Below are 24,901 nucleotides of genomic sequence, written 5' to 3'. Positions count from 1 at the left end.
TAACAAGCACATGTCCGTCGAACAAATGAAAATGGTAAGTGTTAAATTTATTTTTTAAAATTATTTAAGATTTTTTATTTATGCATTTTTAAATAATTATTAATTTATTATTTGTTATAAAAGTTTGTAGATCGGATATTGGAATGCTATATCCGGAAAATGCATGGTCCTCCATCACCGTTGGTAGAGAATTACCTGCGGGAAGCGGGTTTTTGGCACGTGGCGACGGTAAGCCAGGGATGCAAATTGGACCCGAAACTTATCAGTGCGTTGGTTGAGAGGTAGAGACCCGAGACGCACACATTCCATCTTCCATGTGGAGAGTGCACTATCACTTTGGAAGATGTCAATCTGCAATTGGGATTGCCGGTGGACGGGTACCCAGTCACCGGGTCTGTTCAATCTGGCGATTGGGGAGCGGTGTGCTATGACCTTTTGGGCTCTATTCCGGAGAAAATTAACGGAGGTCGGATCAAGATGGGCTGGTTACGAGACACATTCCCGGATCTAGATGATGATTCAACCGAAGTAGAAAGAATCTGATATGCTCGGGCATACATTCTTTAGATAATTAGAGGTTATCTGATGCCGGACTTGTCACGGAACCTCCTATATCTAAGATGGCTACTAAAACTCGTTGATTTTAGAGCAGCTGGTGAATTTAGTTGGGGGTCTCCTGTGTTGGCAACATTATATCGGGAGATGTGCGGGGCGACGCAATCGAGTAAAGAGAAAATCGGAGGTTGCCTGTCACTACTGCAATCATGGACACAGTTTCGCTTTCTATTTTTACGTCCTCGAGTGGACCACCCATATACATTCTCACTCATAACGAGGTAAATTTTATATTATATTTTATAATTATTACGTAGATTTTTAAAAATAATAGTATGCTAAAAATTTATTTAATTAGGTGGAACCATCCGGCAAGTTATGCTCGATTACGTACCTCTCTTGAAGATATACGGCTTCTACTAGACCAACAGTCGGAAGCACATGTAAGTATTAAATAAAATTGATATTTCTATCATGAGCTAGTCGATTGGTATTTAGTATTTAGTATTTAGTATTTAGTATTATGTATTATGTATTATGTATTATGTATATAACTAATATTTCCATCATGTTCATATAGTTTCAATGGACACCATACGAGGATCCGACAATTCGGGCAGTAATTCTGTATGAGTACCTCCAAAATCCAAACGCTTGGCACATGAAAGTCGCGTTAATCAACTATGCGACCGTAAAGATGCACCAGTTAGACAGAGTGTTACGGCAATTTCGATGTAGACAACCGATTCCCGTGGCACTTGAGATGTTTGATGATCAGCACAAAATCGACCTACGACAATTGCATATGGATTGGCCGAGATTCTGGTCCTACTACATCCAAATGTGGGAAGATTGGTATGATTATATACCTACTCGGGAACCGATCATCATTCCGGAGTTAACGTGCATGCCGGAATACATGCCATAGTTTAGGATCCATGTCAACCCGTATTTACTGTCGATAGAGGAGAGGTAGCAGCAATTACGTGTCCAAAGGGAACAACATGGGCCTTTAAATCCAAGACGAAGGGACGACGACGCAAGCCCATTAATGAGGCCCAGACATTCACCCGACCCATCATCAGCGGCCATTCAATCACCAGCCCAGCGAGAGCACCGACACAGTCACCCGACCCAGCTGTTCAACCGACGACACAGTCTTTTCAGATGATGTCAGGTGCGTATCCTAGCCCTTTTATGTATCCTAACTCCTATATGTTTCCTTTTCCCAGTCCTATGGCAAGTTGGAGTCCATGGCCTGGTTCATCTCCATTTTCCATTGCGCCGAGTGGACCACCGATGTATAGGCCAACATCGTATGAGGGATCGCAAGAGGGGCAGTCGGGGAGCTCTTCTTTTTACCAATCCCCATCACCGTATTGGTTTCAAACAGCTTCACCGTTGGTGATGCAAACACCTCCACAGTCACTATTCTATCAAAGTGGCTCATTGTCCCAACACCGACAACCAGAATCCCCGCCGAAAGCTGGACAAAGGAGGAATCCAGCGCGTAACCGCTGACGGCCGCCATGTAACACTGAATCCGGCAGGCACGGAGATTGATTTTTATTTTAATATATTTGTACAAAAATTTTGAATATTTTGATATTATTTGATGTAATAAAATAGAGATTTATTTGAGTTATTACTTAAAAACCCTAACCTAATTTATTAAAAAATTATAAATTTATAATTTATAATTTAATTGACAAACCCTAACAAAAACCCTAACCCTAAACCCTAAACCTTAACTTAAAAACACCAAAACCCTAACAAAAATCCTAACCCTAACCCTAACCCTTAACTTAAAAACCCTAACCATAACCCTAACCCTTAACTTAAAAACCCTAACCCTAACCCTTAACTTAAAAATACTAAAACCCTAACAAAAACCCTAGCCCTAACCCTACCTCTTAACTTAAAAACCCTAACCCTAACCCTAGCCCTTAACTTAAAAACCCTAACCCTAACCCTTAACTTAAAAACCCTCAACTTAAAAATATCAAAATCCTAACAAAAACCCTAGCCCTAACCCTAACCCTTAACTTAAAAACCCTAACTCTAACCCTTAACTTAAAAACCCTCAACTTAAAAATACCAAAACCCTAACAAAAACCCTAACCATAACTTTAACCCTTAACTTTAAAACCCTAACCCTAAACCTTAACTTAAAAACCCTAATCCTAACCCTTAATACCAAAACCCTTAACTTAAAAATACCAAAACCCTAATGCTAACAAAAACCCTAACCCTAACCCTAACCCTAATCTGATATAATTTGATAATTTTACTAACAATTAATACAATTAACAATTAATAATTTGACTAACAAAATGTTAGATTTTACAAAATGTTTTGACTAGTACTAACAATTAATAATTTGATATAATTTGATAATTTTACTAATAATTAATACAATTAGCAATTAATAATTTTACTAACAAAATGTTAGATTTTACAAAATGTTTTGATTGGTACAAAAAAAATATAATTTGATATAATTTTAATAACAATTAGTTTTAATTTTAATAAAAATATAATTTTAATAACCTGTGCTCGGCTCGGACAAAATCTCAGTTCAGATTCCTCGAGGCCTGCCCGCCTAGGAAGCGGGCTGAAAAGTTTTTTGCGCCCGTCCGGAACCCGGCCTGGCCCATGGACACCTTATGGCCTAAACGCTAATTTAATTTATTTTTTTCTTAAAAAATAATTAACACGAAAACTAATCTAATTTTGAAAAATTTATAATTAATTTAATTGACAAACCCTAAACTTAGAGGTGTTCATGGGGCGAGCGGCTTGGCACGGTCCGACGGCCCGCCCGAAATATGAGAGGATTCGGGTAATAATATAGGCCCGAATTATGGGTTTTGGTAAAAAAGCCAGGCCAGTTTAAAAAACTGGCCGGGCCTCAGGCACCACTTTTTTGGCCCAATATTTAATAAATAAATACATATTCTTTATTTTTTAATTTTAAAATATTTTAAAAATACTTTTTTATTTTTTTATTTTTTTATTTTAAAAATAATTTTTCCGGTGTTTATTAAAAAATGGGTCAGGCCGGGCTCGGGCTTATCAATTTTTTCTTGGGCCGAGCCTGGACAAAATTTCAGGACCATATTTTAGGCCGACCCTAGGAATCGGGCCAAACATTTTTCCCTTGGCCCGGCCCAAATCCGGTCCGGCCCAAATCCGGTCCGGCCCAAACTCGACCCGGCCCATGAACACCCCTAAACCCTAAACTATAATCCCTTATACTTTAATTCTTAACCGTAAAACCCTAAACCCTAAAAGTGCAGGCAAAACGCGTCCTTGAGGGAGCGTTTTGCTTACGTGTACATAAAATGCGTCCTTAAGGGTGCGCTTTATGTCCACGTAGGCAAAACGCTTCCTCAGGGACGCGTTTTCCTATCACGTACCCTGACATCGCGCTGACGTGGACGGTTTTCGGGGAAGAGGGCCCATTTCGGTAAATAATTATTTACTGGGCCCATTTCAGTAAATATTGAAAAAAAGGGTTTTTATGTGTAATTTGCCCGAAAGAATACTTGAGTGAGTTCAAACTAGAAATCAGCTGAACAACTTCAATATCATGACTTATATATAATATTTTTTATTTTTTTGGAAAATAAATCTATTTACAGTTACATTGGGTCGGTTCAATTTTTTTACCTAATCTATTTTTTATTTGACTCGAGTTTCAAAAGTAACTTGTAATTTAGAATATAAGTGATAATATTTTTATTTTATTTATTAAAATATAATTTGTAATTCAAATTATAAATTTTTATTTTTATTTATTGAAAATTGATATTATGCTTTGTGAATATTGTTGGAAAAAGAAACTTGTATTAATGTAAATATTGTTATGCAAAAATAAAAACAATTTGTGAAATTTCCAAGAAAAAGGCCAAAGGCCCAAAATAAATTCCATGAAACTGGGCTAAAACCTAAAAGAAAGGTTTTTTTTTTTTATTTTATTTGCCTTTAATAGATATAGCTGAAATTTTCTGGAATTCTTCTACGAGCAACTCATATAGCCACGTGTCAGTAACCCATTTCTTCTCAAAAAACCCTAAACCCTGAGCCTCCCTACAAAACCCAGGGTCAAAATCTCACAACATCAATTTTCCATTTTCATCTATCGAAAGCCTCCAAATTTTGCATCAATGGCAACAACAGCAGCTGCTGTTAGAAGAAATCTGCTGAAAAACAGCAAGTCCTTACCCCAGATCCTACGTGGCCAAATCAATGGTCGGTCCAATGTTACTGCAAATCTCAACAACGTAGCCAAAGATCATCAGGTTGTTGGATCATTGTTAGTTTCTAACCAAAAGGTACATGCCCAAATGCCCATTTTTAATTTCCCTGAAATGGGTTCTGTTTTCGAGTCTTCGAGAGGGCAGAGCCTGGTGGGGAGAAGTGTTAGTCATGGGATGGATGGTCTCGTTTTCGACGTCCGTGGGAAGGGCGTGGTGCAGGACGATGATGATGTGGATAACGAGTTTGATGATGATGATGATGAGTTTGATGATGATTTTGAAGGCGAGTTTGTAGATGATGAGGATGACGAGGACGACGACGACGACGACGACGACGACGATGATGGTGGCAAGTACAAGGACAAGTTTTAAGGATTTTGATTATGGCGATAAAACTTCATAAGAAAAAAAGAAAGAAAAATGCTATGTATTTTTAGTACTAGTATTTTACTAAGTTATTTCTTCATTTTTGTTCTGGTTAAAACTTAAGGCTTAAACCGTGTCTATTATTTTCCTTGTGCTGGTAATGGTAAGAGATGCTAATCCAAATTCTACAAAAGGTCACAGTTTAGAAGTGGTTGGATCCGAATTTTCATTTTCATGCCACTCTGTTCTGCTTTAGTTTGTGTTTTGATCTTAAACATACTTAAACTGTTCATTAACGGCTTAAAAGATTGGGTGTTTTGTTTTTCGGTACATCCTTTCTTGAAACTAGATGTGCTCATGGGTCGGGCCGGGCCCAAAAAAATTAGGTCTGGGCCTAGCGGCCTCGCCCAAAATATGGGCTTAAAATTTTATCCAGGCTCGGTCCGGAAAAAAAATCATAAGCCCGAGCTCGGCCCGGCCCGGCCTATTATTTTAATAAACACCAAAATTTTATTTTAAAAATAAAAAAATTTAAAAAAAGTATTTTAAAATTAAAAAATAAAAAAAAGTATTTTAAAAATATTTTAAAATTTAAAAAATAAAAAAAGTATTTTAAAAATGTTTTAAAATTTAAAAATAAAAAAATAAATTTATTTATTATATTCGGTAGGCAGGCCCGGCCAAAAAGTGGTGCCCGAGGCTCGCCCGTTTTCTAACGGCCTCGTTTTTCATCAAGCCCATATTTCGGGACTATATTTTATCCGAACCCTCCCATATTTGGCGGGCCGTCGGACGGTGTCGGCCGCCTGACCATGAGCACCTCTACTTGAAACACAACATTAGAGGTGCTCATGGGGCAGGGCTGCCTACCAACGAACGCCCCGAAATATGAGAGGGTTTGGGTAAAATATAGGCCCAAATATGGGCTTGGGCAAAAAACGAACTGTTATATTTATTTTTTAATTTTTTTAATTTTAAAATATTTTTAAAATACTTTTTTTATTATTTTTTAATTTTAAAATACTTTTTAAAATTTTTTTAATTTTAAAATATTTTTAAAATACTTTTTTTAATTTTTAAAATAAATTTTTGGTATTTATTAAAAAAATGGGCCGGGCCCGAGCTTATGATTTTTTTCCTAGGCCGAAATTTTTTATGGGCCCGGCCCATGAGCACCTCTACATAGCATGTAGTTTAGTTTAAGTTCCAAGACCTTTTTTTTGGGGGGGCGGGTTTATGAATCCTGAAAATGCCTACTTTTTTTTAAAAATATTGGATTAGACCGATTTTTAGAAAAATTATGTTATTAAACCGAAAATACTTTCAATTGGAAGCGTTTTAAGTGGGTTTATAGGAAAACATTTCCAGTTGAAAATGTTTTCCTTTTGGTCCAGTTTTAAGGCTATAGTTTTGGTTTTTGTTAAAGCATGGTTAGGGTTAGAGTTTTGTAGGTTTTAGTGATTTAGGGTTTTTTATATTTTTTAAGTTTTTTATATATTCTTTAATTTTTTTATAATTTTTTGAGATGTAAAGTTAATAATTATTTAATTCAATATTTACAACAACCGTATATTCAAATTGTAAAATTTAATTCGATTCAAAATTGAAACTCGAATTACTCAATTCTATTAACTCTTAGTTTTTTTTATTTTCAAATGCAACTGAGTTTTGATCATATTTTTTTAGGGGAGGTCGAGGTCGATTAGATTTTTCAATGCATTTTTTTTTGAACTTTCAGTGCAGTTTTTTTATAGGAGGTTGAGGTCGATCAAATTTCTTCAGAAAATATTATCTTGGAAATCTTGGATATCTGTTTGGTGAGTGAGAAATTGTAGGAGTTGAAAGTGGTTGAGGAAAAACGTTCCACGTAAGATGTGTTTTTAGTGCATTTTTCAGAAAATGCATTGAAAACGCGTCCTATGTGGAGCGTTTTTCCCTCTACCAATTTCAACGCATGAAAACTTCTCATTCACCCGAGAAGATTTTTTTGAATCAATTGTCACTCACCCTAGCTCTATAAAAGGATGGCTTTCAACATTGAGTGGTATAAGGCAATTTCAAGCAAACAAAATTGCAAGAAGAATCAGAAGAAGAGGAAGTTCATAAGGCATAATTTGGAGCAACCACGCAATTGCATCAAGTAATGATCAATTTTTGTTGTTCATATATAATTACAACACTATTTTTCTGCATAATGTTTTTGTTTCGAACATGTGGAACAAGTTATTTCGTTGAAAATAAGTGGACAGATTAATGCTATTATTTATTACAATAGTGAAGTCCGTGACACCGAGAATGAAGTCATTTTTCTATTGGAAAACACAGCACAGTTGGTTTTTAACTTGAACATACAGTTGTCGGAGTTGCGTGGAAGAATTAGGCAAAAAATCGTCAAATCCAACTAGATGAGAGTATCGTCACTGAAAAATCAATTTTGTGCTTCGGTCAACCTCGTCAAATATGACGATTTTGATATCAAAGGAGCAAGGGAGATGGAGGCGATGGTGCTGACATATATTGCTAGTGGATCACTAATACTCGAGTTATATACAGAGTTTATAAACACAGATGAATGCGCTCGGAGTTCGACATATGTTCCAGTTCGAGAGGTTGGAACAGAAGAACAAACTAAGAGTCTAATAACACAATTGAGCGATGGATTCACGGCTTTGTTAGAAAGTTCTCATTATGATATCTCGGAATCATCAATAGGAAGACACTAATCAGTTTCAATCGTAGATTTCAACCGCGATAGACAGAACGTCCAACAGTCGAGGTTTGGTGGTAACAAAGAAAACTGGACCCCGGCACGACACTCAGTTAGTGGTTTTGATTTGAACTTCGGTCAGTCAATGTTCAATGTTGGGAACACTTACAAGGGAATGGCATCAAGTTCTAGTAGTTGGCAATCAACAAGTGATTTTGTTGTTTCGACAACTATACAAGAAAGGATGATGTACTCCCTGTGACATCCATCAGAGAGGGGACATCCAACCCTAGAGATACTAGTGGGATTGAGAATGAAGAGGGCACTGAATCCACTATCGATCCAATCCAAGAGCTCGGGGCTGTTGGTTCGAAAATTGCATTTTTTTTAACCAAAGCCGGTTCCAACAGAACTAGAATATGGAGGTTCAAACGGTGAAGGTTCGGACGAATATGCCAAAGAAGATCTACAATTCAGGGCATACTCACCTCTGACCTACATGCATAATGTGGACCTATCAACAGAAGATTGATTGGAGCTTGCAAAACTCCCACACAAAAGACCTGGCCATGCGAGTTCTTTGTTTGATTTGAGTGATTTAGAAGTGGAGAATGATTTTCCTTTAAAGATGGTTTTGTCGCTACAGTAAAGTGATACAACATCAAGAATGTGGTAAACTTCTACGTTGTTAAATCCCGATTTGACAAGTTTGAGACGAAATGTGTAATGCAAGACAACAATTGTGCATGGAAAATCATGGTTTCTGTAAAAAAATGAGGTTTTGAACCATAAAGAAATATATCGCTCCACATACGTGTGTTTTCATAGGTACTGTATCAACGTTGTCTTATATTTGAGGTGTTAAATTCCTAATTTTAAAGTACTTGTATTGTTGCAGGTATTTCACGAGATCATCCGAAATTGGACTCGGAGGTTGTCGTGAACATAATACTACCTATAGTGAAAGCGAGTCCCGAGATTGTTGTGTCGGTTTAAATTACAAATATTTGTAGCCAGTTCGATTACACATCGTTGTACCGCAAGTACTGGAGAAGTATGTTCCAGGTTGCGTAACCAATCTGGAAACAATACATGCGTACTATAACGATCGGTTGCTCCATGGAAGCCGAGTTTTCCATCATTTCTTTTGAACTTTCAAGCAATGTTGATAGGCATTCCAGTATTGTAAGCCACTAGTTCAAACCAACAGTATCATTATGTACGAGAGATATACGCACCGATTGTTGTTGGTTATGACACAGGATGACAATTGGAAAATCCTGTCAATGACCTTTGCAATAACGTCAGCTGAGTCAGTAGGCGATTGAGATTTCTTCTTGTCTAGGTTGAGGAGGCATGTTTGCCCACAACCTGATATATGAGTCATATCCGATAGAAGACCTGGAATACTGGCCATAATTGAACGGCAGGGAAGCCTTTGGAATCGCACACACCATTGGTATTGTTTAAAACATGTTACTGCGAACTACCATGGACAATACGATTCTGATGCTCAACGCACATAAGTGATCGACATGGTTATGTATTCACCACTTCAATTGTTTGATATTTAACCGGTCAACAGATGTTGGGCATTATGGATAAACTATACGAGCTCTTCAAATACCATTTCCATAAAATGTTGGAAAACTTATGAGTCATTAACAGTACCGAGGCGAGGTACCACTCTAACATACCCTTCGATCAGTGGACACAATCGTATGGTAGGGTTATGATATGGGCACATGATGAAAAATTTGATGTAATGAATCAATTCCATATTGAAAGGAACGCGTCATTTGTCGATAACCTCGAGTGTCAAAGAAACATATTTCTATTTGGTTGAAGTTTTTTTGAAGCAAGCAGAAAAATATGTTGGACAGATGAAGGGTGGCCATGTTTAGAACGAATATTTTATGAAAAAATTAGGAAGGCTACAGCATGGACGAACTCTATGCCTCCAGTGTGTCACTTGCGCGAAAACCTATTGTTTCGGGTTACGGAGTTTGACAGACCCGACCAAGGTATTGTTGGGGGAGCGTACCATGTACACCCGAGACAACAGACCTGGGACTATGGAAGATTTAACGCACTTCATTTTCTATTCACTCATACAATTGCAACATGTAGCAATGTATGTTTGGATCATATGAGCTTTGTAGATGACATGTACAAACTAAAACACATGAATAACGTGTGGCAAAACATATTCCGACCAGTCCTAGATGAAAGTATGTGGCTGTCGGTATCGAGCATTCTATTCAAGTTGTTACCCAATAGATCATTGCGTCACAAACCAAAAAGTCAACCAACATCTACTCGGATACGCAACAAAATGAATATTTGAGAGAAGACAAATCAACTGAGGTTATACAGGTGGTGTAGGACCCAAGGCATACAATGTTGTCATGTCCACTCCAAAGAGATAATATAAGGACAACACCTCATTAACCGATTTATTAATTTTTTAACTGAAATCTATTTGTTGATTTTTTTTCATTCATATTCAAATTTTTTGTAATTTGTAAACACGCGTTTTTATTATACTATAGAAAATAATACAATATACAACTTTGTTCTATTTTTCTCATGCAAACTTGATTTAATAACATAAAATGACAACGACAACCAATTTTGATGCAAAACGATATTTATTTTAAAATATTTCATATCCAATATCGGTACAACCTTATCGACTATAACTTAGCTAAACAATTAAAATTTACATGAGAAGTACAAAAAATAAAATAACTCATTCATATCCTTGATCAGAATGTGTGCCACAACGGGGTGGTCGTCGGTTGCAAGCCAGATTTCTTCTTGGTTTAAGTTATATATCGGCCTTATCGTCTTCATTGTTACGTCTACACTCGGGTACAGGTTGTGGTCTCGGCCTCTCATCTTCTTTGCCTTCATCCGTGGTTGATTGTGGAGTGCTCCTCGGTTGCCGTAGTGTATCCTCTATTCTAGGAACAAGTGGTTGCGAAGATGATCCACCTTAGTAGAACAATGACCCTGGAGGTGTTTGCAACACCATCGATGTAAGCGTATAACTATATTGTGTCCTATAACCAATGGCAGAACAATTAGACTTTTGGTCAGTGCCTCAAACATAGACGACCTATACGTAATTGTCGAAATCGCCATCGTCTGAAATGTCGATGGCATCGATGTGTAATATAATTGGGACGGAGGTGGGGGTCCAAAAATAAAACCTAGCATCGATATAGAAACAGACAAATGTGGTGCAAGATGTAGTGTTTATGTAAAAATGACGGGGTTAGTGAAAGCACAAGAATAAGTCAAGTTATATTGATGGGGGTGGTGCAGCAATCGGTGTCAGTTCTTGCGTTGGTGTAAATGATGGACCTATCTCGGTAGCTGCTCCAAACCTTGGATGCCTAAGTGCTCGTCGTGGCCTCCTCGTATGACGTTGCCTACCCCTCGCCTCTTCCACTAGTAGATATGACTTGTCATGGTGTCTAAATCATGGCATGTACTCCGGATAGCAGGCTAATTATGGAAAGATAATGGCCTCGCGAGTAGGTAAAAATTCATACCTATTGTTCCAAAGGTTGATATATTCCGCGTGAAATGTAGGCAAATTTTCATCTGTTCTTCCTTGCAAATCAATATGGTGCAGATCTTCGATTGATTGGGGTGTCGACAAAATTGTTTACCTAAACCCGAATTGCCGCATAATTATATCCGATTCGTGCATCTCCATCGTAGCGTACATTACCAATGACACCTTCACGTGCTAGATGTTGGGATTCATCAAGAATTTGGACGAGATGCATTCTTTAATTCTCATATTGGAGTATGTCATCCATTCAAACTATATTAAAATAATAAAAAATTTAGTTATATACACTATTAATTTTTAAATCAATTGCGTTAATATTATATAATTCAAATTTAAAAAATACATACCTCCTATTTCAATCGTTGATTTAACAAAAGTCGTATACCTTGAAGCTCTTCTAATAGTCCCACGTAACTCGGCCCATGGTTCCACCTATTGAAATAATATGTTAATGCAATAAATTAAATTTTAAATAATTTTATTATGGTAAATATAAGGTTAAATATAAAATTGGTACCCCGTATTTGTCCACTTCCCCTAGATTGGTACCTATGATTTTTTTGTCCCTGATTGATACCTGAATTTTTTTTTCGTCTACTAGTTTGGTACCTGAGACTAACACCGTTACTTTCTTTACTGACGTGGTTGCGGTAACCAGTCGCATGCTGCCATGTGGAATCTTATTTGACCTTATTTTTATTTTTTATTTTCTTTTTTATTTTCCCTCTTATTCTTTTTCATTATTCTTTTCTTTTCTTATTTTTCTTTTTATTTTTTCTGGGCGTGCCTCTTCATCTCCCATTTCTTGTCTTCTTCAACTTGGGTTTTCCCTTTAACCCCCATTTTTGTTTATAACGTTGAATTTTCGAAACTGGGGTTTTCCCTTTTAACCCCCATTTTTGTTTATTATTATTTGGGTTTGGATAATCTGGGCTCTGTTTTACCTTTGTGTTCTCACAATTTTTGTGACAGACAATCACCTTTTCAAGCAGGAAAATGTTAGAGAAACTAGACAAAGTTCAGAAGAGAGAATATGATCATTGATATTATCAAAAATAATATATATACACAAGATTATAATAATGGATTTGGAGTTCCCTTTTGAAGTTTTTTTAGATCTTATCACACCCTGTTTCTAATAAAGTAAATTAAAAGCTTCAAAAATTCATGAATCAAAATTCTACTTAGCATATGAACAACATACAACATTTTTTAGACCAACAATGTTGAGGAAAATAGAAGAGTTTTCATCAACATCTTCGTCAGCAAGCAACGCCATCGCTTACCTCAAGGAATCTGAAAGTCGTGACAACTCTTCAATCGCTTCCATTTCTTTTTGAACTAAAGATTTGTTTCCTCTTTTGGAACAATCAAAATCAAACAGAGTAATAAAGAAGACTAATCGATTAAACAGTAGATCGGAGCAAAATCAATGGTGGTTTTAATCTCTAGAGCAACAATGACATGATACGAAAAATCAACCAAAAATAGGACGGCAAGCTAAACCCCTTTTTTTGGTTGATTTTTAAGACGATGTTGTAGGTCGAAAAGCCCACCGGAAGAAGAAAATTGAAGAACAAGAAGAAAAAAGATGAAAGATAAGAAAAGAAATAAGAAAAGAAAAAAAAGAAAAAGCTGCAAATAGCAGTCCACGCGGCGGTATGCAATTGGTTAGCGCTGCCACGTCAGCAAAAAAGTAACGGCATTAGTCTCAGGTGCCAAACTAGTGGAAGGAAAAAAAGTTTGGGTACTAATCTAAGACAAAAAAAAAATCATAGGTACTAATCTGGGAAAAGTGGACAAGTTCGGGTACCAATTTTACATTTAACCCATAAATATATTATCTAACGAATTTTACCTTTTTACGAATGAGAATGTATAAGGTAGTTTGCTCGAGGACGTAAAAATGGTTGTCAGTACCACGCCTATGATTGCAGTAGTACACGTCTGACCCCCAACTGAGTTCACCCGCTTCTCTAAAGTCTAGGAGTTTTAGCAACCACCATAAATGAATAAGATTTCATGATTTATCGGGCATTAGGAGATCCCCAATTATCATAAGGATGTACGCCCGAGAGTGTTGTTCTCTTTGGACTTCACTCGACTCCACATAGAGCCCACTAAAATTTCTTTTCAACCAATTCATATCTATCCGAGCTCCATAAATCGTTTCCGAAACCCTCCCTAAAAGTTGCTCGCATACATCTCTCCAATTAGTTGCAACAACTAAACCAGTCACTACTGGTTCATCCATCGGTAACCCGAACTATAACTACATGTCCTCGAGTGTGGTAGTACACTCGCCACATGGAAGATGAAATGTATGCGTCTAGAGCCTCCACCTTTCCACCAATGCGCTTACAAGTGTGGGGTCCAATTTACACCCCCTACCCATACGGGCCATGTGCAAAAATCTCGTATCTCTCAAGTATGGTTCAATTAAGTATGATGAAAGAACGGGTAGATTATGAATATATGTCTCCAAAATCCTATCTTCATACTATATATATAATAGAAAGTATTAAATTTTATTATAACAATAAAATATTTAAATTAAATTAAATTAAATTAAATTAAATAGAATAAAAAATTTCTTACCATTTACAATTGATTGACTGAAATGTGCTTGTTATCTAAATGAATTAGAGATTTTTTCGTTATTAATTTCAAAAATACGAAATAAATTGTAATAGAATAAATAATTTAGAAAAACCTTAACACAATTTTAATATAAAAAAGAGTTGAGAGAGGAATAAAATTGAGTGAGAAATTAATTTGAGAAATTGAGAGAAATTTGAAAAAAATATTTGAGAATATCAACCCCAATTTCCTTTTTATTTTTTTCAATTCAATCTCAACTATCTCTCTCTCACATTCTCAAATCTCTTTCAAATTTCTCTCAATATATAGATATATATATATATAAAGGCCGTTAGTGGGGGATCAACGGCTATTTAAATAGACGTTGAGGTGAGGTAACCGTTGTAGAAAATGCTTCCAGCTGGAAGCATTTCAGCTGATGTGGTAAAAAACGCATCCAATTGGAAGCATTTTTCTATAAATCCATTAAAAACATTTTTAGCTGAAAGCTTTTTCATTATTTCGGCCTAGTTCAATAATTTTTTCAAAAATTATCCTAATCCAATAATTTAAAAAAAACGACATTTTTCATAAATTCATCCCAAAATATTGAGGGCATTCTGTATTTATATAATCAAAATTGTAGTGAGGATGATGCACAATAAGGGATATGTTATTGTCCTTTCAAAATTCGTAGATCTAAAGTCATACCTTGAAACAGTTGCAGAGGAAACAAGTGTAGTAAAGCCCTGACTCCGGACCCTAATAACTTACGTTAAGAAATTATTTATTTAGAAAATACATATTTAAAATTAACGTATAAAAATTATATTTATTTTAAACACATAAATATATCACATTAAAAATATTAAAATATATAATTTTGTATTAAATTTAAAAATAAAAATAAAAACTATTAAATAATATAATTTATTGACTTATGTGTAAAAACTCTCAATAAAAATTAAAAATCAATTAATTTCTCAACAAAATTTAGACCTTCTGTTAACTCGGTCGAGTTTCACGTTGGATGACAGATCATTTGGATGAATATCATACTGATGTGGAAAAATTCCATCTCAACTAATATTTTTAAAAAAGATTAAAAATTCTAAAAATTTATTTTTAAAATAATTATTTAAAATCTTTTTAATATATGAAACTTTCCTTCTATAAACTCACCAAAACAGCAGTCATACACTAGAGATTAATTCAAATGGATCCATCACTCATCACAAACAACCATTTCATGGAAACAAACAATCATAAACTACTAAAATAGCAAAATAATACCTAAAAACCAAATCATGCCATGCATATTTGAGCAGTCATTCAAAGATTTTGAACCTTCATTTAATTTCTGATGAATTATCATCTGCGTTAATCTACATCCATCAAATTTATCCATACATTGTTGGAAGTAGGCATCTGTTTATGTCAATTATCAGCTACAAAAGAGATGGTTCTATGAACACTTTATGCACCGAAAACAATTCATCAAACACTTGGAGATCATTCAAAGAAAAAAAGATGTCTATTAAATCTGCTATCTCACTGACACTGATTGGCTCAGTGCTTTTGATGATGCTACTTTCGGGTATTGATGCCGGTGGCATCGCAATCTACTGGGGTCAGAATGGAAACGAGGGCACATTGGCTGAGACTTGCGCAACAGGCAACTACGACTTTGTGAACATAGCATTCCTTCCGACATTCGGCAATGGCCAGACTCCAATGATCAACCTTGCTGGTCATTGTGATCCTTATACCAATGGATGCACTGGTTTAAGCTCCGACGTCAAATCATGCCAAGCAAAAGGGATTAAAGTAATGCTTTCACTTGGAGGAGGAGCAGGAAGCTATTACCTCACCTCATCAAAGGATGCTCGACAGGTCGCGACATATTTGTGAAACAATTTCTTGGGGGGACAATCTGCGTCCCGTCCTTTTGGTGATGCGGCCTTGGACGGAATCGATTTTGATATCGAAGGTGGAACGAACCAACATTGAGGTGATCTTGCAAGGTACCTTTCAAGGTATAGCAAAAATGGTAAGAAAGTATACTTGACAGCAGCCCCTCAGTGTCCATTCCCTGATGCTTGGATTGGGGATGCCCTTAAAACTGACCTTTTTGACTTTGTTTAGGTACAATTTTACAACAACCCTCAATGCCAATACACGGAAGGCGATATTAAGAACCTGGAAGATGCATGGAAGCAATGGACTACAGATGTTAATGCAACCTTAATTTTCTTAGGACTTCCTGCATCACCCGAAGCAGCTGGTAGCGGCTTTATCCCAGTGTCAGATCTTACTTCACAAGTACTTCCGGCCATCAAAGGTTCGGCAAAGTATGGCGGGGTGATGCTGTGGTCAAAGTACTATGATAATCAAAGTGAATATAGTTCTGCCATTAAGAATGATGTGTAGAAGAGGTTGTCTCTTTGATGTATTTGTGTTTATATTTTAATGTAATGGAAGCATGTAATCCATATATAAACCTTGTCATCCTTTCTGATGATCGAATTTAAAACCTGATACCAGAGTTGTGAATTGATCATTCAAAACCTATGTTTCATAAATCCAAGAAAAGTGACCTGAAATTACCAACGACTTATATGCATGCATGTACCACGTTGGATCATGGTGTTCCAAATGGCCAAATGTTAATACAGAATGGTTATAGATATTGATTGAAACTCATACATATTTTTATCACCAAAATAAAAGAAGAAAGCTTGTACATATTTGATGTCTCTTTTTAATAAGGACTGCATAATCTATAGGTATAACTAGACAATGTTTCAGGCTCATAATCACGTATATTCTGTATTTTCTTGCATTGGTTGTGTGTAATAATTTAAGATTATATGTTATATGTCTAAAAAGTTGTTAAGAAAATGTAAAAATAAAACTCAATTAAGTTCCTAAAAATTCTCACCTTAATCTATTAATTAAAATAATCAATTAAGTTCTTAGCTTCGATTTAATCTAATATTTTTCCATAAAAATATTAAAATAGAAAAGAAATATTAAAATTGACGTAAACTTATTAAAATTATAAAAAATACAAAAACATATAAATATTATAAAATCTAATAAATTATAAAATTAATAAAACTTAATTAAAATATTTAAAATTTAAAAATTATTAGAATTCTTAAAATTATAAAAAATATTAAAATTGGTATAAACTTATAAAAATAAGTAAAAAATCATAAAAACTTGAATTGGACTGGTTAGCCCAAAATCGACAAAGGTATCGACTCAGAGAAAGCCATTAGATTGGTTGACTTGGGAACTGGGTGGTTGAACCAATTTTTTTTTATTTTTTAATATTTTTATCAAACCAAAATTTCATTATCCAACTATTAACATATGTCAAAATGAAATATTTTAACCAAAGTTTTCAAAACCGGATTGGTGGTCGAACTAATTAGGCCATTGGTTTGCCATCTCAACTTATCTGTCCAGTTCAATGAAATAAAATATTAAAATGAAATTGGATCAATTGTCCAGTTCCCAATTTAACCAATCTAATGGCTTTCTCCAAGCCGATACCCCTGTTGGTTTTGGTCAAATCGGTCCAACCAACTAATCTGGTCCAGTTCAAGTTTTTTATTTTTTTTTTCTAATTTTTATAAGCTTATACCAATTTTAATATTTTTTATATATTTTTATAGAATTTTAATACATTTTTATAGAATTTTAAATATTTTAATTATGTTTTATTAATTTTATAATTTATTATATTTTTATAAGTTTATACCAATTTTCATATTTTTAAATATATATTTATATTTTTGATAACGTTTTTCTGATTTTTATATTTTTTATGATTTTTAATATTTTATAGGAAAAGTATTATAACAATAGATGAATATATATTATATAAAAAAGAAACATCAAACAAAATTAAATACGAAATTGTAAGGGTAAGAAATTAAATGAAAATTAAAATTTTACTAAGTAATGAAAATAAAATAAAATAAAAATGTAACTTATAAGATGATTCGAGAGTTTTAAATCCAAAAGAAAAGTAAATACAATTAAAGAAATTTAATACATAATAAAAAAATAAATTATTAAAACATAATTAAATGAATAGTAAATAAAACAATCATATTGACCTGAATTGTCATTATAAAAAAGTTAATATAAATATAAATTTAAATTAGGTTTAAATTTCCATTCATCCTTCTCCAGTATACATGCAATCCTACATCTAAGTTGATAAAAATTATATCTCCTCAACTAAAATTTAAAATTTTGAATTTGATCAAATTGTTTCAATTATTGCAAAAATTATTTAATCGTTTGATTTATTTAAATTTCACACATAAATTTTCCTTTTAAATATTGACGCTACGTTTTGATTGGTCACACACCAGAACAGATTTTTAGCGGCGTCTTTTAGGCCTTTAGCGGCGCTTTTTAACGCCACTAAATCCATTTGCGGCGCTTGAAGAAGCGCCACAAAAAATGCCGCTAACGATAACGTCGCTAACTTTTGCGGCGCTTATGAAAAAACGCGGCTAAAGATCATGTTCTTTAGCGGCGCTTTGGAAAAAACGCCGCTAACAGTAGTGTTCTTTAGCGGCGCTTATTTCACAAATGCCACTATTTAATATGACTTTTAGCGGCGCTTTTTTAAAAAACGCCATTAATTTTGGGATTTTTTTTAAATAAAATTTTCTGTTTTTTTCAGCCCTCCTGCAACAACAAATCAAAAGCAATCAGATCTAAACTAACCAAAAACAATAAATTTATATAATATTTCAAATTAAATGACTAAAATAATATTAATTGATATAAATAAAAGTGAATTCATACTTTTCTTTACAAAAACGTTAAAAGTTAAAATAATAAAAATATTTATGCAATATACACTATGACGGCGGAAGTTATGATCATGAAACATCTTCATCATAATCAAGTCATTGTTGAAGTTCGTCGTACTTTTTGCTCTACTCTGCTTCTCTCGATGCCGCATCTTTTTGAAGTCATAGCTGTAGTTCTTCATATTTCTTTTGAACCTCTACTTCTATCGCTGCTTCTCTCGCTGCTTCTCTCGCTTCTCTCGCTGTAGCCTCTGCTTCCCTCGCTGCCGCCTCTGCTTTAAGTTGTTGCTGAAGTTCTTCATATTTCCTTTGAACCTCAAATGTGGTCGCTTGCATCTGAGCCATCTGGTCTTTTAACCTCTGAACTTCAGCTTGAGATTAACTCCCCGAAGCCATGTATTGGTGCGAGCTGGATCCAAAATATTGGGTTGGGCTGATAAAATATCCTTGAAATCGAACCCGACCATACTTTTCAGGACCCAAAACTTCAGTAATAATCCGGTTATCAATGTCTTCAAGATGAACAGAACTATCACTAGAAGCAATCACTTCGTACTCCGTCTTTTTTTCCTTTAGTTTTTCCTAATAAATAAATCACATAGTTAGGAACGCAATATATATTAAAAAAAACAAATGCAATATAACAATAGTCGCATTACAAGCAATGAATTAAACCATTAGAAAATAAACACTATAAATAACTAAAACAAGTCAAATCGTATTAAGTAAACGTACCATAATTTCACCAGCTTCAGGAGTCACAGCAGATCCATCTTTCTTCTTATGTGTAATTTCAAAAAGTTGAAGGCGTCCAACTTTTTGACTGGACGACCGTTCCTACAATATAGTAGTAAAAATATTATTTAATAGAAAGTTATACATATTTGAGAATATTAAAAAATTAAAAATACCTCCGCCTCAGCTACAAATGCAAAACTTCTCGACCCGGCTATGTGAGTGAATTTTTGTTGCTGCCGGCTGCTTTTTCCAACTCGTTCACGATCCTACGTTATAAAAATTTTAGTACGTAAATAGTAAATACTATAAACCAAAATAATTACAATAGTTTGGAAGTACGTCGTACCTCGCCTTTCTGAGAATGCCAAAATCTAACCGCATCTTCCCATTGGTACCTCAACATACCCGGCGGGACATTTTGCAATTTCTCATCGAGGGTTGTTTTTGTCTTATAATAATTTTTCTTCAAAGTACTTTTATTGTCTCTCTATCTTTTTCCCAATGCCTTCTTTACATAAGCATCCGAGACCTCTAAAGCAAACCTCACCTACAAAAAACACAAGTTAATAAAGTAAATATAAATGAAACTATTTCCCAAGCATTACAGATGACATTAACATTTTGTTACCTTAATATTATCGAGGGCTTGGTTTTTGTTGCTATCGGGCATTTGATGCCATGACTCGTAGTTGATAGGCAACATATTCGCATTTCGTGCTAAAATGCCCATGTTACCTTAATATTATCGAGATCTCAATATTTATTTGTACTCACTATATTAAAAAAATGTGATCTTTGTTAGAAGATAAACAATTTTTAGTTTGATAAATATTTATAAAATTTGTAGAACTTACTTCCGTAAAGGTTCCAATGATTCGTGGTGAAACAAAACATATCGATGTGCTTGTACCCACGATAAATGATCTAATTCTGCAATTTCAACTTTGCCGATTGGTTCTCCAAAACTTTGGAACAAATAAGTATCGGCTAAGTTATAGTCCGTGAGTCCAGCATTCCTATTTGGTCTGTTCAACCTTGTTTCGACATCTTCCAAATATCTTGAGCAGAAGGTCATACATTCCTCTGCCAAGTAGCCTTCAGCAATCGATCCTTCTGGATATCGCTTGTTGCGGCAGTAAGACTTTAATTTGGATAGGAACCTAAACACAATATACAACATTATCAAAAGTTGTAACTAAAGGCATAGAGGTGAATGAAGGAAAATTTTAAAAATACTTCTTTAACACCTTTCTATGGGATACATCCATCGATAGAAAATGGGTCCGCCAAGAATTGCTTCGTACAGGAGATGAATTATTAAGTGAACCATAATGGTGAAGAAGGAAGGTGGGAAGATTTTCTCCATGTTGCGTAAAGTCAAAGCGGCTCGATCCTGTACCTTCTGAAGTTCTTAAACATCCAAAACTTTGCCACAAATGGCTTTCATTATGTTGGATAGTTCAATGATACAAGACGTCACCTTCTTGGACATACAACATCGTAGAGCAACTGGCATTAAATCTTGCATCAAGATGTGATAATCATGTGATTTTAGCGAATATAATCTTCGATCTTTAACACTAACGCATCTGGAACCTTTATATCCTTCAACACCATGCAAAATAGTTATTTCTCTGTCTTGGACATTGAGAAAATAGAAGGCGGCAACCGATATTTCCCATTCGAAAGTGGATTAGGATGAAGATCAGGCCGAATTCCCATTTGGACTAAATCAAGTCGACTCTGAAGATTGTCTTTTGATTTTCCATCGACGTTTAAAATTGTACCCACAATGTTCTCACAGACATTTTTCTCAATATGCATAACATCAAGATTGTGTCATAAAAGGTGATGCTCCCAATAAGGCAACTCAAAAAAAATACTTCTTTTTTTTCACAAGTCCGCCTCATTAGGATCGTCCTCTTCGTCGGAGCTTTCATCCCCTTCATCATTTGATCTTCTGTTTCTCTGCGTGTTTGGCGGTTGGTTCATCTTCCCATAAATGAAATTCATATCTTCCAACATGAACAAGATTTGAGCCACCGGTGCGGAAGGAGCTTCTCGAACTGCTCAAAGGCCATCAAATACGTAACTCAAATCTAAATCTATGATTTTTCGGAACCACCGACGATGCCCCATGTAAGAAAACTTCTTCCCATTGTACAACCATTGCGAACATGTTAGTGCAAAGACAACAAGGACACGACACGACCCTTGGTACTCCAACCGGATAAATTGGCATAAGCGGAAAGTCATTAATGGTCCACATCAAAGCCGCATGTAAATTAAAGTTCTCCTTTCTTACCACATCGTATGTCTCGACACCACCCATAATTGTTTTAACTCTTCAATAAGTGGTCGTAAATAAATGTCGATATCATTCCGGCCCTTTCTCACCGTGGATAATCATAGATAAGATAAGGAAGATTGCTTCATGTAAATCCACGGAGGCGATTATAAAGAACAAGCACTACTGGCCAAGTACTATACGCAGTGCTCATGATCTTGAAAGGATTAAATCCATCAGATGCTAGCCCAAGCCTCACACTCCTAGAATCGCTTGCAAAGCCTGGAAATTTATTGTCAAATGATTTCCAAGCTAAAGAATTTGCCGGATGCCTTAGTAATCCATCATCGGTTCGTCCATCATGGTGCCACGTCAATGACTCCGCTGTCTTGGACGACATAAATAGCCTTTGAAGCCTTGGTATCAGGGGAAAATACCGCAAAATCTTGACTGACTTCTTTCTCGACTGTGCACCATTTTCATCGTCATTCCCATCTTCTATGTTTCTACTAATCCAACGGGATTGGCCGCATACATGACAGCACTGTTGGTCAATTTGATCGCCCCAATACAACATACAGCCATTTGGGCAACTATGGATTTTGTTGGACCCAAGGCCTAAATCTTTTATCATTTTCTTCATATCTTTGCATGACTGAGGGATTTTTGCAAGCGGAAACATTTCTCTTAAAAACTCTAACAAAGATTGTCAACGAAGTTTCGGTCCACCCTCCCAAACATTTTAACTGAAAAAGACAAACAGAGAAAGACATTTTTAAAAATTTTGATCCCTCATACAGTTCTTCGTTCATGTCATTAAGTAGCGCGTAGAACTTCGCCGCTTCTTTATTCAGCTCTTCATGAGGTACACTACTTCCCGGTTCGGTAAAAGCATTTCTCCCAATATTACAATCATCAGAAGTTACAAAGTCCGCTGGGAACGACTGGACACCATGATTGTGCATATTAAATGCATCCCGCAACATACCTCCATGTCATCCCCTCTATCACACTGATGGTAAGCAGGACCAGAGTAAGATACATCCATCGTTGAAGAGGAAGTACTAGGCGGGCATTCTCCATGAAAAAACCATTGTTTATAACCCCGAACAAACCCATCAACAATTAGATGCTCGTATACAACCTCACGACAATGCCAGTTTATGTTGACACACTTCTTACACGGGCAAAGAATCATGTTCTCCTGGCTTGCATATTGAAATGCAAAATTTAGAAAATATTGTACTCCATTTCGATAACCGTTGCTAACCCTTGACAAATTCATCCAAGACCGGTCCATTTCTTAATTCTTGAAGTCTGACGTTGACAATAATTTGCACGGTAAGTTAAAACGCCGATTATAACCATAAATGAATTACGAAATTTGTGATATGATATATTTTATGTATTATGTAAGTTATGTAAGTTATGTGTTATGTATTATGTAAGTCTGTAAGTAATGTAAGTTATGTAAGTTATTTAATTTATGTAGGTTATGTAAGTCCACGGAATTTATGTAAGTTATTTAATTTATGTAAGTTATGTAAGTTATTTAATTTATGTAGGTTATGTAAGTTATGTAAGTTATTTAATTTATGCAAGTTTATGTAAGTTATGTAAGTTATTTAATTTATGTAGGTTATGTAAGATATTTAATTTATGTAGGTTATGTAAGTTATGTAAGTTATTTAATTTATGCAAGTTTATGTAAGTTATGTAAGTTACTTAATTTATGTAAGTTATGTAAGTTATTTAATTTATGTAAGTTATGCAAGCTTATATACAAGTTATGTATTATAACATAAAGTATTATGTAATTTATGTTGTTATTATATATAAGTTATGTAAATTATTATGTAAGTGGTGTATTATGTAACTTATGTAGAAAACTTATAAACTTAATACACATATATTTTATTTCTCCCAAATTTAGAACACTTATTTAGAAAACAAGTAAATTTAATACTAATAAATTTTAATACAAATAAATTTAGAAAACTTATTTAGAAAACTTATAAATTTAGAAAACTTATATAGATATTAAAACAATTAAGTACAATTATTTTGAAAACTTACAAATTTTATAGTAACAAGTTTTAAATATAGGTTATATACCCATACCATATACAAATTATCATTTACAAATCTTTTTAATTTTAAAATGTTACTATTACAAAAATGAAATATAGGTTAAAATGCCCATATTAATATATGTAATATAAAAAAGAATATAAATTTAAATATTTACGATATAATATTTCTTTCCAATATTTTAATATTTACGATATAATATTGCAAACCGAAACATATTGTGTTTTTGGCACGATTGATTGCTAGGAAACCATCTTTTGTGTTCAATTTCTAAGCATTGCAAACTCTTACCAATTAAGTAAAATATTTCATTTCAAATAAATAAAACCTAACACATGTTCATGATCTTGTGATTTAAGCAAACGTAAAATATTTCATTTCAAATAAATAAAACAAGATTATGAAATCATAAAATAGAAATTGGAAGATATAACCATCAAATATTCACATTATATTTGCATTTCAACCTCTGCATTTCAAACATATTCAATATCAGCAGAAAAGGAAAACAACTCTCGGTTGCTTCTAAACAAACATTGCTGACTTTAATGGCCTTATTCTGTAATTACAACAGAAAACATGACTTTGAAGGGTAAATACTACTATAATTGCAGCTTTTGACATACAAAGTTAAGAACAGCTAGCTGCTGCTATCAACTTAGGCATCCATGTTTCATTGTCCTTCAATGAAAGGGATTAGAGACAAAAAAATAATTATGGGGTTTGAATTTTAATCAATAATTACATCACCATCATTTAACCCGTAACTTTTCTCATCACCTTCTCCCCACTTCAAAATGATTGTCCAAACACAATCCATAACACAATCCACTTCAAAATTTTGAAGCGTGTATAATGTAAACGAACCGAACAGAAAAACCTTTTTGG

At 34.6% G+C, this 24,901-nt stretch overlaps 1 protein-coding gene and 1 pseudogene across 1 annotated transcript; both read left to right on the top strand.

Annotated features, from left to right (window-relative positions):
* Positions 1-4,724: 4,724 nt before the first annotated feature.
* On the top strand, positions 4,725-5,189 carry LOC105781625 (uncharacterized). The gene has a single exon (XM_012606147.1). It carries the CDS (start codon positions 4,725-4,727, stop codon positions 5,187-5,189), a length of 465 nt encoding a protein of 154 aa, XP_012461601.1.
* A 10,397-nt stretch (positions 5,190-15,586) lies between these two features.
* Positions 15,587-16,486, top strand: LOC105781168 (hevamine-A-like; annotated as a pseudogene).
* Positions 16,487-24,901: the final 8,415 nt, after the last annotated feature.

Source organism: Gossypium raimondii, chromosome 13 (assembly GCF_025698545.1).
Source record: "Gossypium raimondii isolate GPD5lz chromosome 13, ASM2569854v1, whole genome shotgun sequence".
Lineage (NCBI taxonomy): Eukaryota > Viridiplantae > Streptophyta > Magnoliopsida > Malvales > Malvaceae > Gossypium > Gossypium raimondii.
This window is presented reverse-complemented; position numbering and strand designations above follow the sequence as displayed.

What these genes read in the sequence shown, in the direction of transcription:
- LOC105781625 (XM_012606147.1), top strand. Translation starts at nt 4,725, where the DNA reads ATGGCAACAACAGCAGCTGCTGTTAGAAGAAATCTGCTGAAAAACAGC.